The sequence below is a fragment of the Xyrauchen texanus genome, chromosome 36 (genome assembly GCF_025860055.1).
Source record: "Xyrauchen texanus isolate HMW12.3.18 chromosome 36, RBS_HiC_50CHRs, whole genome shotgun sequence".
Lineage (NCBI taxonomy): Eukaryota > Metazoa > Chordata > Actinopteri > Cypriniformes > Catostomidae > Xyrauchen > Xyrauchen texanus.
The window spans coordinates 16,676,571-16,694,495 of NC_068311.1; the positions used below are offsets into that span (position 1 = coordinate 16,676,571).

General features: G+C 44.6%; 1 protein-coding gene across 1 annotated transcript in view; it reads right to left on the reverse strand.

Moving 5' to 3' along the window:
• lrrc75a (leucine rich repeat containing 75A) overlaps positions 1-14,874 on the reverse strand; it is a 39,814-nt gene extending 24,940 nt beyond the window's left edge. The window contains exons 1-2 of the mRNA XM_052107211.1: positions 13,163-14,874; positions 5,076-5,204 (exon numbers count right to left, since the gene is read on the reverse strand). Of these exons, the coding sequence (XP_051963171.1) occupies positions 5,076-5,204; positions 13,163-13,417 (384 nt within the window). The 5' untranslated portion in view covers positions 13,418-14,874. The remainder of the gene's footprint in view (positions 1-5,075; positions 5,205-13,162) is intronic.
• Between the last annotated feature and the right edge of the window lie 3,051 nt (positions 14,875-17,925).

Consider the following 17,925-nt stretch of genomic DNA (forward strand, 5'->3'; position numbering starts at 1 on the left):
GTTCTCCTGCACAGGTGATTCCTGTCAGCCTCATTACCTCGCCACGCAGCTTGTTTAGGGCATGATCCATTCAGTGATTCAGTTCGTCATCTTTTAGCATGAATATCACAATTGTTCTCCCTTCGAGGTGCCCATCGGAGTGCGATTTATTCCATTCGAATGTAACATGTAACAGCGAACTCCTTCCAATCGACTGATACCCTAAATTACAACTTCTTTCAAAACAAACGCAGACATTTTTACTCCGACCACACTTCAGTTCACCACAGCTATAAACTGCCTCTGTCTGAATAGACACGAGCCAAATTTGGCTCCACAAGAGGCAGATTGTGCACCATGTCCAACTCATTCATAATCATTCCGCGATGTGTCTCGCCTCCTCACGGCATCAGAGCTTGCTTCACAGCCCTGATAACTATGAAGCAACCGCTTCTATAAACTTCTATTCATCTCTAGACCATAACATAACTTTCTCTCCTCCCGCCCAGGACAAACACTTCACGCATCTATTTTATTTTACAGTCTTCACCCGAATCATTGGATTTCAAACTCTTAACAAGCTTGACCATAGAACCTAATTGCTCATGACTTTAAAAGTGCTCAAAACACTGTCATAATCTTATGCTCCACCCAGGTTAAAAGTAACAGGTTTAATTAAATGCTGAATGATTCTGCTTGGCACCTTGTTTATACTCCAATATTTTTGTTTTTTGTAAAGTATGTATTAAAGTCATCAATATAAAGAAGTCGTTTTATTCACCACACTACTGCAAACTGTAATAGTATCTATTAAAACCAACTTTCAGGTACAAACTGTTACTATTTCATATGCCCTCATCAAAATGAGACTAGTCACCCCAGGCCAAAAATATGTTGGAAACAATCTACAAAGCTGCAAACCATATGCTTAAGTTTATAACATCAGACTACAGTATTCATCTGGGCATTCGGTTTAAGGTGCCTTCTAATTTCATGACAACCAACTTTAAATGACATCGTTCATATGCACACGCAAGCATATTTCCTGACACTGTTTCACACATGTTCCCGACATTTAATCTAGCAGCAATTATGTTCAGGCATCCGCAATCGCTACGTTTTCCACATTTTCTATTGACTCAACACATCCCTAAGCAGCACAAATGTGGTGTCCAGGTGCCGCAACTGTGACATCTTTTGGATCGTGCATCTAGACCTCCAACTACACTGCAAGCAGTGCAATGCACTGTCCAAACGCCGCAACTGTGGTGTCTTTCAGGCTATGCGTAGACTTCCGCTACACCGCAAACAGCGCATGCGCTGTCCAATCACCGCAACTGCGGCATCTTTCAGGCTGTGCGAACAAACCTCCTACTGCACTGCAAACAGCACATGTACGCTGTTCAACCGGCGCAACCGTGTCATCTTTGGGGCCAAACGACAAATTCCATCTACACAGCAAACAGCGTAAAAGCATTGTCCAAGTGTCACAACCTCGGCACGTCTTTCAGACCATGCGTCTCAGCCCTCATTGCTCCTTAACCCATACTATGTCACTCATACTAAACAAACCATCACCACCTAGTGATGACCTAGACAATTGGGCCGCTTTAGGTCTTCCCTAAACAGTCCGCCATATGACAGCATCTCAGAATCAACTAATTTCATTCAAATATTACCTACTATGCGCCCTCATGCCGTGCTTGGCGACTCAACCCATTTGTATCGCATGAAAACATAGGCTCTTCCTGTTCATGCCATGTGATCCCATGCTCAAGGTTTCAGCCCTTTTTACAAAGAGGCCTTCCCATTTGGATGCTGCTGTAGTGAATGCCCTCCCACACACATACATCAAGGGCTCTCCTGTTCGAATCGCAGTGGGGGTCCTCCCGTGCGAATGCTGTGTGAGCTTACAACTATCATTAAATCAGTCGGTTCCTCTTATTCCTTCCAACACATCACTTCAGTGCCACGATGCCAGCGACTCTCTGTTCCGTTTCTTGGCTTCTTTAGGGGGGCATTCAAGCTATGGTCAAGTCTCGAGCCTCAAGACCTCCGCCAGGGACAGCAAGCCACATATGTTTATGCTATCCTCACTGGAGGATTACATTAACTTGCAAACTACTGAACCTACAAAAACTACATGTCACCACCTGATTTTGGGGTTCCCTCACCTCCCAATCATCCCAATTTAACCCATGCACATAACCACTGAACAAATACAGGAGAATGTCCCTTACACTTATCTATTCTACTCTTATTTATGTATCAGCAAAAAAAATAGACTTTATACATTTACAAATGTGTCCCCTTTGTCCAGATCACAATAACAAAGAATTTAATCAAGGACACATTGTCTGTGCTCAGGTGCCTGTATCAGTACCGAGTCAAACAAAATACATCAATATTTAAATCAATCCTGCAATCACATTTCTTCACTGCAATATGCCTTGACCTCTGCAGTGGATCAGATGTAAATCCACTACTGTGGATGTTGAGACATCCAGAAAACACAATGTATGTGTTGGTAAAGACAAGTGGCAGCTGACGGTGAAATTAGCAGTGCCACATGGCTGGTCAGCTCTGGTGCGCATCCCCCGCACACAGACATTGGATCCCCTGGAACTGTAATCATACACACGGCATGCTGTAACAACTCAGAGAGCGTAACAGACAGCACAGCTCTCCCTTCACCACATCACTGAGCTTAACTTTACATTCTTTTTCTCCATCTTGATTGTGTTTATCTTCATTTATAACAACATAACTTAAAGTAAATGTCTTTCAATTGTGCAAACTCCAACTCTCCCACTGTAAGCTGACATTTCATTATATTCAGTTAAAATTGCTTTATATGCATATTTCTGAGGCTGGTATTATACAGTATATACGTGTTAACATATACGTATACACGTAACGTGTATGTATGTATATATATATGTGTGTGTGTGTGTGTGTGTGTGTGTGTGTGTGTGTGTGTGTACTGTTTATATATGTATAAGGTGTATATACACAGTGCCAGACATGGTCTTCTGCTGTTGTAGCCCATCTGCCTCAAGGTTTGACATGTTGTGCATTCTGAGATGCTATTCTACTCACTGCAGTTGTACAGAGTGGTTGTCTGAGTTACCTTAGCCTTTCTGTCAGCTCGAACCAATCTGGCCAATCTCTGTTGAACTCTCTCATCAACAAGGCATTTCCATCTGCAGAACTGCCACTCAGTGTTTTTTTGCACCATTCTGAGTAAACTCTAGAGACTGTTGTGCATGAAAAGCCCAGGAAATCAGCAATTACAGAAATAATCAAACTAGCCCATCTGGCACCAACAATCATGCCATGCTCTAAGTCACAGAGATCACAATTTTCCCCATACTGATGGTTGATGTGAACATTAACTGAAGCTCCTGACCTGTATCTGCATGATTTTAAGCACTGCACTGCTGCCACATGATTGGCTGATTAGATAATTTCATTAATTAGTAGGTGTACAGGTGTTCCTAATAAAGTGCTCAGTGAGTGTATATATATATATATATATATATATATATATATATATATATATATATATATATATATAGTATATATTTAGCAATTATGTAACCAGGAGCCTAATTTCTCATGAAAAAAATGCACAAGTCATATTTCTCATCAAAATAAGAAAGAAATAATATAATATTTAATGTTTAAATAATTTTATATAATATATCAATTCTATTTAATATGTATTTGATAAATAATAAATAATATATTTTTCAATAAGAAAATTAAGCCTATTGTAGGACCATCAATATTTTTGGCATTTTTTTGGTGTGCGTAATTCACATTACTGTAATGCATTTTAAATTTGAAGTTGTTTTTGTAATTCTCATAATGCTAAATGAAGAATCCCATTAGATTGAGATTACTGTAAAACAGTATTTAAAAAAAATCAGCATGATCTAAAGGCAGTATAATAAATACTACCATGGTGTTTAAATACTTAACAATTTGAAATATTATTTTTCACATTAATTAGAAGATGAGATTTGTTGCATTACACTAAAGATAATTGGGGTGTGAGTGTGTGTGTGTGTGTGGGGGGTGGTCAGGGTACATGATTCTAATGAAAAATGTCACAATGCAAACAATCTGAATAGGCTTTGTATTTTTAAGCTAAATAAAATTACTTATTTCTTTGCTTTTTTTGTGGTGGATATCACTAGGATGTATTCTTGACAGGTTTTTGTGAAATTCACTCCACCACATTTCTTAGAGAAGAGATGATCAGCAATCGCCAACATCTACAGCATTGTTTTGGTGGACATCAGGTGTTTGTGCAGTTCGAAAAAGGAGCAGAGCTGGGTGTTATGGTGTGATTTAGTGCCTGATTTGCTTCATTAAGTGCAGCAGCAGCATCAACAGCGGTCTTGGAAGAGGACTGACTGGTCTTTAGTGTGTGTGACTCATCCACAAGTAAACCTCCCTCTGCCTGTACCCTCTTCTCTCTCTTCATCTCTATTTCTCCATCACACAGACACTCATACATGCCTTAGCAACTCAGTTTCACCCTCTTTGTTGCTCACTGCACTGGAATGGTATGATTTCATACCGTGTGTCATTTTGCTGTGCTTTCCTATCAGTGCTATAAAACAACTTCCATAGAATGATATAATATACATATATATATATAATGTTACGACATACTAATGAAATGCATAGAAATTCACTAATAAAGCAAGCAGCAGTATGTTTGTATCTGTATGCATGGGACTAGATTTAAGGGGATAATTCAACCAAAAAATTATAATTCTGTCATCAATTACTCACCTTCATGTTATTCCAATCATGTATGTCTTTGTTTCTTCCAAGGAACAGAAAAGGAAATGTTAGGCAGAATGTTAACCGTAGCCCATTCACATTCATTGCATCTTTTCTCTATACAATGAAAGTGAATGGTGACTGAGGTTCTGGCTAACATTTCTTTTTATGTTCCATGGGTGAAAGAAAGGCATACAGGTTTGGAACAACATGAGGGCGAGTACCCAGTGACATAATTTACATTTTTGGGTGAAATATCCCTTTAAAATGTCTGTGGTTATCAAAGCTGGGCACTATACCGTTTTTGGGCAATGAACGTATTTGGCAAGGCTAATTATGAGGTCATGTGTAATGGGATCCACCAGGTTGCGGAAACTGGCATATCGGTACAGAACATCGTCCAGAGAGGTTGATTCCATTCCCAGATCCTGAAAAAAGACACAATACAGAGAGTTCATGAAAATTGGAACTGAAGACTCTACTTGAGTCTGCAAGAAAAAATATTTTCAGCAGATCACAACTAATGCTTATGTCTGACTTTTCAACCTGCCATCTAAGAATCTTTTAGTTGCAGATATAGGGTTAGTTGCAGGTTCCAGGTTAGTTGCAGGTAAAGCGTAAGTTGCGGGTTGCAGGTTAGTTGCAGGTATAGGGTTAGTTGCGGGTTGCAGGTTAGTTGCAGATATAGGGTTAGTTGCGGGTTGCAGGTATAGGGTTAGTTGCGGGTTGCAGGTTAGTTGCAGGTATAGGGATAAAGTTATCAAATTAAATATGTGAAATATTTATTGGATAATTTGTCATCAAGAACGACAAATTATGCATAACCTAATTAATATTCATTACTGGGACCTAGCCCCCCCATAAAATTAAAAAAATGTGATATCCATACTGAATTATTGTTAAGCTAAAGGCGAAAATTACAATTATAGATGTAATTTCTGTTTACACCTGAAGGCCATGTTCATACAGCATACTAACAATATCTGAGTTTATCTGTTCATGTGTATATAAATGTCCCTGAAATCATAAACTGCAGCTCTATCAATGTAGCCATAACTTTAAATGTCAAAATTTGGCGTTAGAAGGAATTGATAACAAATCCTTTACCTCTGCATCCAAGCTAAACTGAATGAAAAATTAATCTACAATATTGAACATTTGCAATTTATAAAGCAACGTGACAGGGAGGGGGATCAGCAATTTATAAAATTGCAAATGTGTGTGGGGGTGAGAGCTTTAAAGCCAGAGCCAACTAATCAACAAAGAACAAATGGAAAATGGATGGACACAAATAAAACAAGCAAATCATCATTAGTCTGAAAAAGAGGAAAGATTTCTCTTGTTGAGAGAAATATTTTTCATGCCACAACACATTAAACATAAAGTCCTGTTCCCCTTCTGTCGCTCTCTCCACGTTGTGTCGGAGAAGCGACACTAGGGGTCTCTCTTGAGTGCCGATATCCACCTCTGATCTATGAAAAAAGGCCAATGAGAGTTGGCAGCCAGTATTTGCATGTCCCGCCCCCGGACATACGGGTATTTAATACGGGAGTTCATTCAGAAAATTTCTTCAGAGCCGATGGTCTGTCTGCAGTTTGCTGCGAGTTTACACACCACTACGTTCCTGTTTCCTCTGACGATCTGCATGCTGTTGGATTTGACCGCACACAACAGCGGCTTTCTCCTACTTTGCACGCTGCATTGTTGCCCCTGAGCACTTCGACAGCGCAGACACACACACATACTGTGTATTAAAAGAGTTATTACCCTTAAAAGAGTGAATTTCTCTAAAAGAGCAAAACACAGCGGCGTTGAACGTCCTTTTCAGGATGCGTCTTTTTCAAGATGCCCTTCCGCCCCTGTGTTGTTCCTGGATGCGGTAGAAGCCTCTCTGCTTCTCTGCTCGTGTGTTTGGGCCGCGATCACACCGAGGCAGCGTTTGTGGATGGTTCATGTTCTCACTGCGAGAACATGACCATGACCATGTTGCAGTCGCGGCTTGCTTTCAACGGAAAGCAAGCCACCCCAGCTGCACCCCGCATTGTTCCTTCTTCCCACGGGATTGAGGACGATGCAGTTGGCGCTGGGGGCGATTTGGGGGCGGCAGCGGGTGCAGTTTCGCCGGGTAGCCCCCCGCGAACCTCCTGTTCCCCGACACGCTCGCTGGTCCCCGTCCACGCTCGCGGCGATAGCGGCTCGCCTCACGGCCTGGCTGTCTATCCTCCCGAGCCCGAAGCAGATGAGCTCGCCGCCGCATCGGAGAGTGTGATGTCTGATGCCGAGGACTCCCCTGGACTGCCGCCTTCGGGCCAGCAGGCCCAGGCTGAGGCCGACGCTCAGATGTCTGACATGCTTTCCCGGGCTGCCATGAGCGTGGGGTTGGATTGGAACCCTCCATCCTCCCCACAGCCTTCACGGTTGGATGACTGGTTCCTGGGGGCAGCGGCCGTTCGCGGCCACGCATCCCCCGGTCCCGTTTTCCCGGAGGTGCATTACGAGCTGACGCCTACGTGGAGAGCCCCGCTCTCCGCTCGTCTAGGTGCCACCCGCTCCACTCTCACCACCCTCGACGGCGGAGAGCGCCACGGATACGGGGCGATTCCCCAGGTCGATAGGGCAGTTGCGCACCATCTATGCCCCGGTAGCCCTACCTCCTGGCGTGGCCGCCCCGTACTCCCATCCAAGCCCTGTAGGACAACATCCTCGCTCAACGCGAAGGCCTACAGTGCGGCTGGACGCGCTGCCTCCACCCTGCATGCGATGGCCCTACTGCAAGTCCACCAGGCCAAAGCACTCAGAAGCATGCACGGGGGTGGACCTGATCCTGATGTGCTGCAGGAACTGCACTCAGCGACCGACCTCGCCCTGAGAGCGACGAAGGCCACAGCGCAGGCACTCGGACAGGCGATGGCCACCCTAGTGGTCCAGGAACGCCATCTCTGGCTCAATCTGGTTGAGATGCGTGAGGCTGACAAGAACCGCTTCCTGGACACACCTGTCTCCCAGATTGGCCTTTTCGGCGACACTGTCGAGGACTTCCCCCAACAGTTCTCCGCGGTGAAGAAGCAGACGGAGGCCATCTCTCACATCATGCCCCGCTGCACACCTGCCGCTACGGGCCCTGTCCCGTCTGCTCGCCGAGGGCGTCCCCCTGCGGCGAGGAAACCAGCTCCTGCTCCGCCCCAACCCGGTCCCAGCTCTCAGCCCCAGCGTCGAGCACCCCGCAGGCGGTGTACGCCCCCTGTCTCACGAACCCCATCTAGAACCGGAAGGCTCCCAAGCGTTCCTGAGACAGCCGACCCAGAGCCGAAGACGTTAGCTCCGGAGGTGGTAAGACTGATCCGTCCCCGGTGGAGGGCCGGGTGGAGAATCCTTTGTTTTTTCATTTACCACACCCCCTGACGGGGGCTGTGGTACCCACATTCTCAATAAAAGAGCTATTTCCTCTGCCTCTGGGTCACCTGGCCCGCAAATACCATTCTCACGGCAATGTGCTTTCAGATTACGATAGTCCCGGTACACCGGACGCGGCGATCCCACCTTCCGCCTGCCCACGACTGTCCCCCGGCCGGCCGGTTCAGACGAGTCCAGAGGACGACGACGTCGGACCTCCTCCTCAGTCACGAACCTGCCCCCTGCCGGGTGCGCGGAGCAAGGTAAGTGCTTTGAGTCTATTCTCAGCACCTCAGCCTCAGGCCGCAACGAAGCCACCCGACGCTGCATTACCTGTTCCGCCCCGCTGCGAGGCCCCGCCGGGTACATCCAAAATACTCGTCCCTTTGGTGCCCCTAGCGCAGAGCTGGGAAGCATGGCTTTCGCTTCCCAAGGCATCACGCTGGCTGCACCGGACCATTCGACTCGGTTACGCAATTCAGTTTGCCAGGCTCCCGCCCCCCTTCAGGGGCGTCTGCTTTTCCGCAGTACACGGCGAGCATGCCTGTTCCCTGCGCACGGAAATCGCGACCCTCTTAGCCAAGGGCGCGGTAGAGCCCGTCCCTCCAACCGAAATGAGGAAGGGTTTCTACAGCCCTTACTTCATTGTACCCAAGAAAGGCGGCGGCTTACGACCAATCCTGGACCTGCGAGTTTTCAATCGGGCCTTGTTAAAACTCCCGTTCAAAATGCTCACGCAGAGAAATATTCTGGCTGGCGTTCAGCATCTAGATTGGTTCGCAGCGGTAGACCTGAGAGACGCGTACTTCCATGTCTCAATTCTGCCACGACAATGACCCTTCTTACGGTTCGCGTTCGACGGCCAGGTGTTTCAGTACAAAGTCCTCCCCTTCGGCCTGTCTCTGTCCCCTCGCGTCTTCACGAAGGTCGCAGAGGCGGCCCTTGCCCCGCTACGAGTAGCCGGCATCCGCATTCTCAACTACCTCGACGACTGGCTCATCCTAGCACACTCTCGAGAGTTACTATGCACATACAGAGACCAGGTGCTCCGGCACCTCAGCCACTTGGGGCTTCAGGTCAACTGGGAAAAGTGCAAGCTCACTCCGGTTCAGAGCATCTCTTTTCTCGGGTTGGAGTTAGACTCAGTCTCAATGACAGCACATCTCACGAGCGAGCGTGCTCAGTCGGTGCTGGACTGCCTCGCTTCCTTCAAGCCAGGCACAGTGGTCCCTCTAAAACTTTTCCAGAGGCTCCTGGGGCATATGGCGTCCTCCGCGGCGGTCGCGCCGCTGGGGTTGATGCATATGAGACCACTCCAGCACTGGCTCCAGACTCGAGTCCCGAGACAAGCATGGCACCACGGCACGCATCGGGTAAGGATCACCCCCGCCTGCCTCAAAACACTCCGACCCTGGACAGACCTCTGCTTTTTACGGGCAGGAGTGCCCCTGCAGCAGGTGTCCTGACGCGTTCTGGTCACAGCCGACACCTCCCGGTCCGGGTGGGGTGCCGTGTGCAGCGGGCACGCAGCAGCGGGCCATTGGAAAGGGGCCCCGCTGCGTTGGCACATCAACTGCCTGGAGTTTCTGACCGTCCTTCTTGCCCTCAGGAAGTTCCTCCCGTTAGTTCGGGACAAACACGTCCTCGTGAGATCGGACAGCACCACGGTGGTGGCGTACACAAATCACCAAGGCGGCGTACGCTCCCCGCCACATGTCACAACTCGCCCGCCGTCTCCTCCTATGGAGCCAGCAGCGACTCAAGTCGCTGCATGCCACTCACATCCCCAGCAAGCTCAACGTCGTAGCGGACGCGCTATCACGACAACGCCTGCCCGGCGGGGAGTGGAGGCTTCACCCCCAGTCGGTTCCTACCACACCCTTCCGAGATCAGGTAGTGAACCTGCAAGCGCTGCCCCGGGAGGAGGCAGACCCAGCCCTTTCGTTGCTGTGTCCAGTGCGCGCCCTGCGCATTCACCTGGACCGCACACAGAGCACCAGACGATCTGAGCAGCTCTTTGTCTGCTTTGGGGGACGGCAGAAAGGGAATGCCGTCTCCAAACAGAGGCTCGCCCACTGGGTTGTCGATGCCATCACACTGGCTTATCACACCCAGGCCGTGCCCCTACCCTTGCGGGTCCGAGCTCACTCAACAAGGGGTGTTGCGTCCTCGTGGGCACTGGCCAAGGGCACCTCCCTAGCAGACATCTGTAGATCCGCGGGTTGGGCAACACCCAACACCTTCGCAAGGTTTTACAACCTCCGCGTTGAGTCGGTTGCGTCTCGTGTTTTCTCAGGTCCGAGCCCGTAGAACTCGGTAACACGTAGACCGACCGGCCCAGTGCCCTTTTCCTGATGTCAAGGTAAAGTAGTGCACCTTCTTCCCAGGGCGCCCCACTCCGAGTTGGGACCCTGGTCGATTCCTCCCCAGCCCTCCGGGTCCGCGGTTCAACAGAGGAACTCGCCGACCCAAGCCACTGCGGGTACCCTGATGGCCACCCCGTACTGGTATAGGGGCTCCACAGGTAAAATAAGAAGGCCTCCGGTTCGGACTCCCCCTGTGTGTAATTCCACGGTTCTGTCCCCTTACGAGCGGACCCCCGTGTCTCCCTTAGGCAGTTACAGCTTCCCCGGTCGCCGTGCTGTAGCAACTCCCCCCTTTCGAGGCTGGATCTACCACCGCACCATACTTTCCACACGAGCCCTAAGACGGCCGTGTGACGTGTCTACCACTTTTCCTCCCCAAGAAAAAGGGAAGGTGTGGTCTCCGCAGGGTCTGGGTAAGACCCCCTTCCCTATATGCGTGTAAGGGCCCTGGCCGTGATTGCTCTATGCAAGAAACATAGAGAGAAAAGAGGCCCAGCCAGGCTGGCCCGTTCCCATGTTGGCAAACATCGCCTTGTTCCCCTCCCAGGGTAACTAGAAGGATCCCGATGTTCTTATGGGGCATTGGGGAAGGGTACGTGCAGCCAGGTACAGACGATGCGCGGCACTGGATGAAATCCCTGCCCGCCTCTGTATCGGCGGTTCACGTACACGGTTCAGCGCATGGCAAGATTGGAATGGGTCCCCTAGTGTCGCTTCTCCGACACAACCATGTCGCTGAACCGAGCCACTGTTGTGGCCGGACCATTTCCGGCTCCTCAGAAAAATCCTGTATGAACTCCCGTATTTGCGCCGCTTAAATACCCGTATGTCCGGGGGCGGGACATGCAAATACTGGCTGCCAACTCTCATTGGCCTTTTTTCATAGATCAGAGGTGGATATCGGCGCTCAAGAGAGACCCCTAGTGTCGCTTCTCCGACACAACGTGTTGTTCCCTCCCTCGGGGAACGGAGGTTACATACGTAACCAAACGTTTAAGACCTAGGAGGTGACTGAGTTTCTACTTAGTAATTAATTTCTCCCTACCTGGATATAACACTGGACTTTAACTGTGGACACTGAGAGCAAAAGCCTTTTGGTTCATCATTATCCCTCTATATGAAGCAGAATCTTGATTAATCGATTTCCATTTAATCAAAGCCCATCCATTTTCATGGTTTCTGGGCAACGAGGTACACTTGGTAACCATAGGACAAGAGAGATGCTATACCGTTTGACTGCCTTTCTTGCTCATTATGTGCTTTATCCCCATTGTAGGATACACAGCAATTTTAATTCCTTTTGGGAACAAAGCCTGCAGTGTGTTTCAAAACCACATGTTGCTTCATCATTGCCCAACAACTCACTTAATACAACCAGTGGAGGATTAGAAATCCCCATCAGTCCAGTTTCAGCTAGCTAAGTGCAGCAGAACTGACTAAAATGACCTTTATGAGTCTATTAGATGATCATTAGTCTTGTAGAAATTATGAAAAAAAAATAAAAAATTAAATAGGGGCAAGAATTCTTGCAGCATATGACTACACAATACTGGTACTACTGCCACAGTATAAAGTAGAGCTTTGTGCTTATTGGCATGATCCATAATCACTACGCAAAGTAATCAGTTGGTATTTATGCAGTGCAATGTTCCAGTGTCACCAGCATTTGCTGTGTCTGATCTCACAGGTTCTCTGTAGCCAAGTGGCTGTCTCATCAGCACTGAATTCTGTGACAAATTCAAACTCTGTAAAGCTGCAAAACTATACCTTGTTGGCAAGCCGAGTGCCTTACTGTGTCTCAGATGCTTCTTCTATTTAAAAAACACTCACTGAGCACTTTATTAAGAACACTTTGGTCCTAATAAAGTGCAAGACGTGGTCTGCTATTGTAGCCCATCCACCTCAAGTTTCGGCATGTTGTGCATTATGAGATGCTATTCTGCTCGCTACAATTATACAGAGTGGTTATCTGAGTTACTGTAGCCTTTCTGTCAGCTCGAACCAGTCTGGCCATTCTCTGTTGACCTCTGTCATCAACAAGGCATTTCCATCTGCAGAACTGCCACTCACTGGATGCTCTTTGTGTCTGGCACCATTCTGCGCAAATTCTAGAGACTGTTGTGTGTTAAAATCCCAGGAGATCAGCATTACAGAAAAACTCAAACCAGCCAACCTGGTACCAACAATCATGCCACGGTCTTTCCCAATTCTGATGGTTGATGTGAACATTAACTGAAGCTCCTGACCTGTATCTACATAATTGTATCCACTCCATTGCTGCCACATGATTGCTGATTAGATAATCACATGAATATGTAGGTGTACTGTTCCAAATAATGTGCTCGGTGAGTGTATAAGCACTGTATAAACTGCAATGATGTAATGTTCTATTTGTATTGTGCATTTTAACAACTTCTGCTTGCACAGAGACAGATATTTGAACTCTCCTCATAAAATATCACCACCTTAAACTGATTGGCAGTTTGAGCACATGGCAGAACTGAACAATGAGATGGAGATAAAATTGACAGCTACATTTATCAAATCTGACTGTGTTTACTTTCTGTAATGCAATGCTTTGATTGAGAATTGGACCGCCAGGGTGATCATCATGGACTGATATGTACCTGCCGGAGAGTCTTCAGCATCTCTGTCGCCTCATCGTGTTTCCCCTGCTTTGCCAAAAGCATCATCTCTTGTATCATCCCGATGCGTCGCTGGTAGGGAGGAGGAGTCCCGCTGCTCCTCAGTTTATCCCCTGATCTTAACATTAAAGAGGCGAGGATGTCGCCCCGCTCTTTCGTCGGTGTCCGTTTCCATCCTGCACTCTGAGGACTCGCACCAGCCTCCTGTCCCGCGGCCTTCGTCTGTTTCGCTCCCATATTTGGTAATATAGGCTCAAAGGGCCTCCTGACAGTTCATACTTTTAAAATGCGTTCACGTGAATAGGATAGCAAATGGAGGTAACTTTTAAAAGTCCTTTACATTCGCTCCTATAAAGTTTGTTAGTGAAAATAGTGTGTAAGGGGCAGTTCGGTATGAAAAGCTACACGCAGCGCAATGAAAATAACAGAACGCATGTGTCTCGAGACACGTTTTTAACAGCTGACGCTCTTTTTAACTTGACACGCCGTTTTAAAAACGCGGCCCAACTGTCGAAGACGTCCGTCTAGTGCTTGTTTACATTAGAACACGATTCTCTCATTAATGAAAATTAATTTCGCGCCAATTATCTGCTCACCTCACTCCTGTCATTTCACAGCTGATACAGGAAATAAACTTAAATCATATGAATTTATTAAATAAAACAATAAACACTTGCAACATATGACGTTTTAGTAAACGTTTTAATTTGCAAGCAAAATCTATAACAAAGTGCCCACTCAATATCCAACTTTTTCATCATTCACACCTGACTCGTGTCACGTCCGTTGTTCAGTTTTAGAAATGATCGGTTCCGCATGCGCAGAATAATTAGAATTTCTTATTTGGTCATTTTAAGTTCTATTGTAAAATAATGTATATTATGCCAAATATGCAACAACTAGTATCCCAGCCAAATTAGGTCAAAGCTCCATGAATCAGATGTATCTATTCTGTGGAAAAACTTTAGAAATCCTCGATCCCCTCAGGTAGGGAAGAGATCAGATAAAGCCTGCGGCATGACCGCAGATTAAGAACAACAGTCCCGTAAACCTCCAGAAAGTCTGACAGCCACGTTCAGCAAACAATTACAGCGCAATCTTGCAGAAGGAGGATTCGTTTTCCGCCCGTGTTTTTATTTCCATCGTTGTTAGAGCTTAAAATTCCTCTGCATTCTTTCTACATTCGCGATGTATGTGTCTTTATGAGTTAGTCGACGGCAGTACTGCTGTGGACAAGGGCAAATGTAAACATTTACGTCCTCGTTGACTGTTTTCCTCCCCGCACAATTCACCCCAGTATTTCCACACAACGCAGCCCGCAGAAACATCAGTGTTCAATTCAGTTCTGCTGAATTGTGTCAAGTCGAATTAAATCCTCGCGTTCCCATTTGATACGACCTCTACCCAGGTGAGTCCCGTCTGAGGGTTGGGTGTGTTTTTTTTATGGAGAATGAACGACTTCTCATCACTCAGATGGAGCGGGTCTCGACACAGGCTCGATGGGAGGGGTGGAGCGGTCTGCAACATCATCCACTTGTGTTTCATGTCGAGAGCCATTGGGACACGTCCAGTTCCGCGCCACACAACATAAGAGAGACATTTTAACACTTATAAAGACAATGAAATAATCACTCACACATCACGCCACAATACATGCTTCGTCATAGATTCTCATAAAGTCCTAAAAAAATTAAGTGACTTGTTCTCTGCGTTGTCAATAGGCTGTTAGATTTTTCTTCGTATTTCTTTGCTGACATCTGGTGTTTAACAAATGGTATGTCATCTTAGGGAAGCTGGACCTCAGCTGTTTTTGTGTCAATAGTGCAGCATGGGTTCTCTAGCAACTAAAATTTTGATCTTGAAAAGGGGCGCAGAATCAGGAGGGGATGGGGAGAGGTTGCATCCCTCCCAATGTTCAAGCCAAATCAACAGGTGAAACTCGAAAAATTAGAATATCGTGCAAAAGTTCATTAATTTCAGTAATTCAACTTAAAAGGTGAAACTAATATATTATATAGACTCATTACAAGCAAAGTAAGATATTTCAAGCCTTTATTTGATATAATTTTTATGATTATGGCTTACAGCTTATGAAAACCCCAAATTCAGCGTACACCACTGATCTTGAAATAAGCATATTAAACACTAAGGGGTCGTTCACACCAAATGCGTCCTTGCTCTTAAAAAAAGCTAGATGCAGCACAACTAATGGAACAGAATGCTTGATTCGAGATGCGTTTTGAACAGTTCTTTTTACATCGAGACCGCATCTAAAAATGCAGCGCTCCAGCGCTAGACAATGTAAAAAAAAACGAGAAAAAAAAAACTGTGATGCATCGCAACTGTCAAAGACGTCTGTCTAGCGCATTCTTACATAGAAAACAATGGAAAAAGTATGTGTTCAGTGTAGCCCTTTACACCACTATTTTGGAATACCGTTCAAAAGTTTAGGGTCACTTACTCATTCTTTATTTTATTTTTTCACATTTTAGAATAATAGTAAAGTCATCACAACTATGGAATAATAGAAATGGAAATATGGGAATTATGTTGTTACTAAAAAAAAAATCTAAAATAAATATAAACGATGTTATACATTAGCATCTTCAAAGTGGCCACACTTTGCCTAGATTTTGCAGAAATGTACTCTTTGCATTATCTCAACCAACTCTTGAGGTATCACCCTGGGATGCTTTTTAAACAGTATTGAAGGAGTTCTCATCTATAATGCTGGGCACTTATTGGCTAATTATTTGATCCAAGTCATCCATTTCAAAAACTTTTTTTTTATATATATATTTTTGTACATGTATTTTTTAAATTAAATATATTAATATGTTGGCACAATTATATTTTTGTCTACAAAATTAATTTCGGTAACACTTTATTTTACGTAGTCCTTGATACAGAGTAATTACTTAGTTAATTACTTAGTAATAAATGTTGTAATTACATGTACCAAAATGTAATTTACATGTAACTAAGTTATGGTACAGCCTGTACTTACAGATTGTAATTACACACATGTAATAGGCAGCTACTGTTACAAATATGTAACAAGCCGAGTCTGTTTCATACGTGTTACAAACTTGGTACACTGTAATTATGTAAGAAAGTACTTAGTACCACACAATGTAACAAGAAGTACTTAAATATATTAGGCTACTAGGTACAAATGTGTACGTTTTGTAGCATTACATGTATGTAACATAAAATAAAGTGTATCAAGATTGTACTTGAGTGCAATTCATGTGTATCTACATACCTTATCCATCTTAAATAACCCACTAGTTCACCGCTAAAATACATGCATTAGCTTCTTTATTACATTAAAATTACAGAAAATTACACAGGTATAAGCTACGTAAAATAAAGTGTTTCAAGACTGTACTTAAGTGGACTTCATGTGTATCTACATACCTTGTCCATATGTACCTTAGTTTGAATTAACTCTGTAGTTCACAGCTTAAATACATGCATTAGCTTCCTAATTACATTGCTAATTATATGTTGTATTTGAAGGGGGAAAATAAATTTACAATTTGACTTGTCATTTTGATAATGTCACCTTTTGTGTGCAGGCAGGTGGATGGAAAGGGTAACCACATCAATTCAACTCTAAACTATTGAGTTAAAATACAGTATTCTGTAATTGTAATGTAGTTGGGAAGCTACTGCTTGTATTTATGCTGTGAACTAGTGAGTTTACCCAAACTAAGGTACATATGGACAAGGTATGTAGATACACATGAAGTCCACTTAAGTACAGTCTTGATACACTTTATTTTACGTAGCTTATACCTGTGTAATATTCTGTAGTTGCAATGTAATTAGGAAGCTAATGCATGTATTTAAGCTGTGAACTAGAGAGTTAATTCAAACTAAGGCACATATGAATAAGGTAAGATAGAAATGAAGTCCACTTAAGTACAGTCTTGATACACTTTATTTTACGTAGCTTATACCTGTGTAATATTCTGTAGTTGCAATGTAATTAGGAAGCTAATGCATGTATTTAAGCTGTGAACTAGAGAGTTAATTCAAACTAAGGTACATATGGATAAGGTATGTAGATACACATGAAGTCCACTTAAGTACAGTCTTGATACACTTTATTTTACATAGCTTATACCTGTGTAATATTCTGTAGTTGCAATGTAATTAGGAAGCTAATGCATGTATTTTAGCGGTGAACTAGTGGGTTATTTAAGATGGATAAGGTATGTAGATACACATGAATTGCACTCAAGTACAATCTTGATACACTTTATTTTATGTTACATACATGTAATGCTACAAAACGTACACATTTGCCATGTGTAACTGCAGACCTTAGTAGCCTAATATATTTAAGTACTTCTTGTTACATTGTGTGGTACTAAGTACTTTCTTACATAATTACAGTGTACCAAGTTTGTAACACGTATGTAACACACTTGGCTTGTTACATATGTGTAACAGTAGCTGCCTATTACATGTGTGTAATTACAATCTGTAAGTACAGGCTGTACCATAACTTAGTTACATGTTAATTACATTTTGGTACATGTAATTACAACGTTTATTACTAAGTAATTAACTAAGTAATTACTCCTTTTCAAGGACTACGTAAAATAAAGTGTTACCCTAATTCCAAACATTTAAGCATACGCCTTCAGATCAAAAGGTTTTTAAGATCATGAGAAACTTTTCAGGCAAGTGACCCCAAACTTTTGGACAGTAGTGTAAGAGAACTTAGTGAAAAC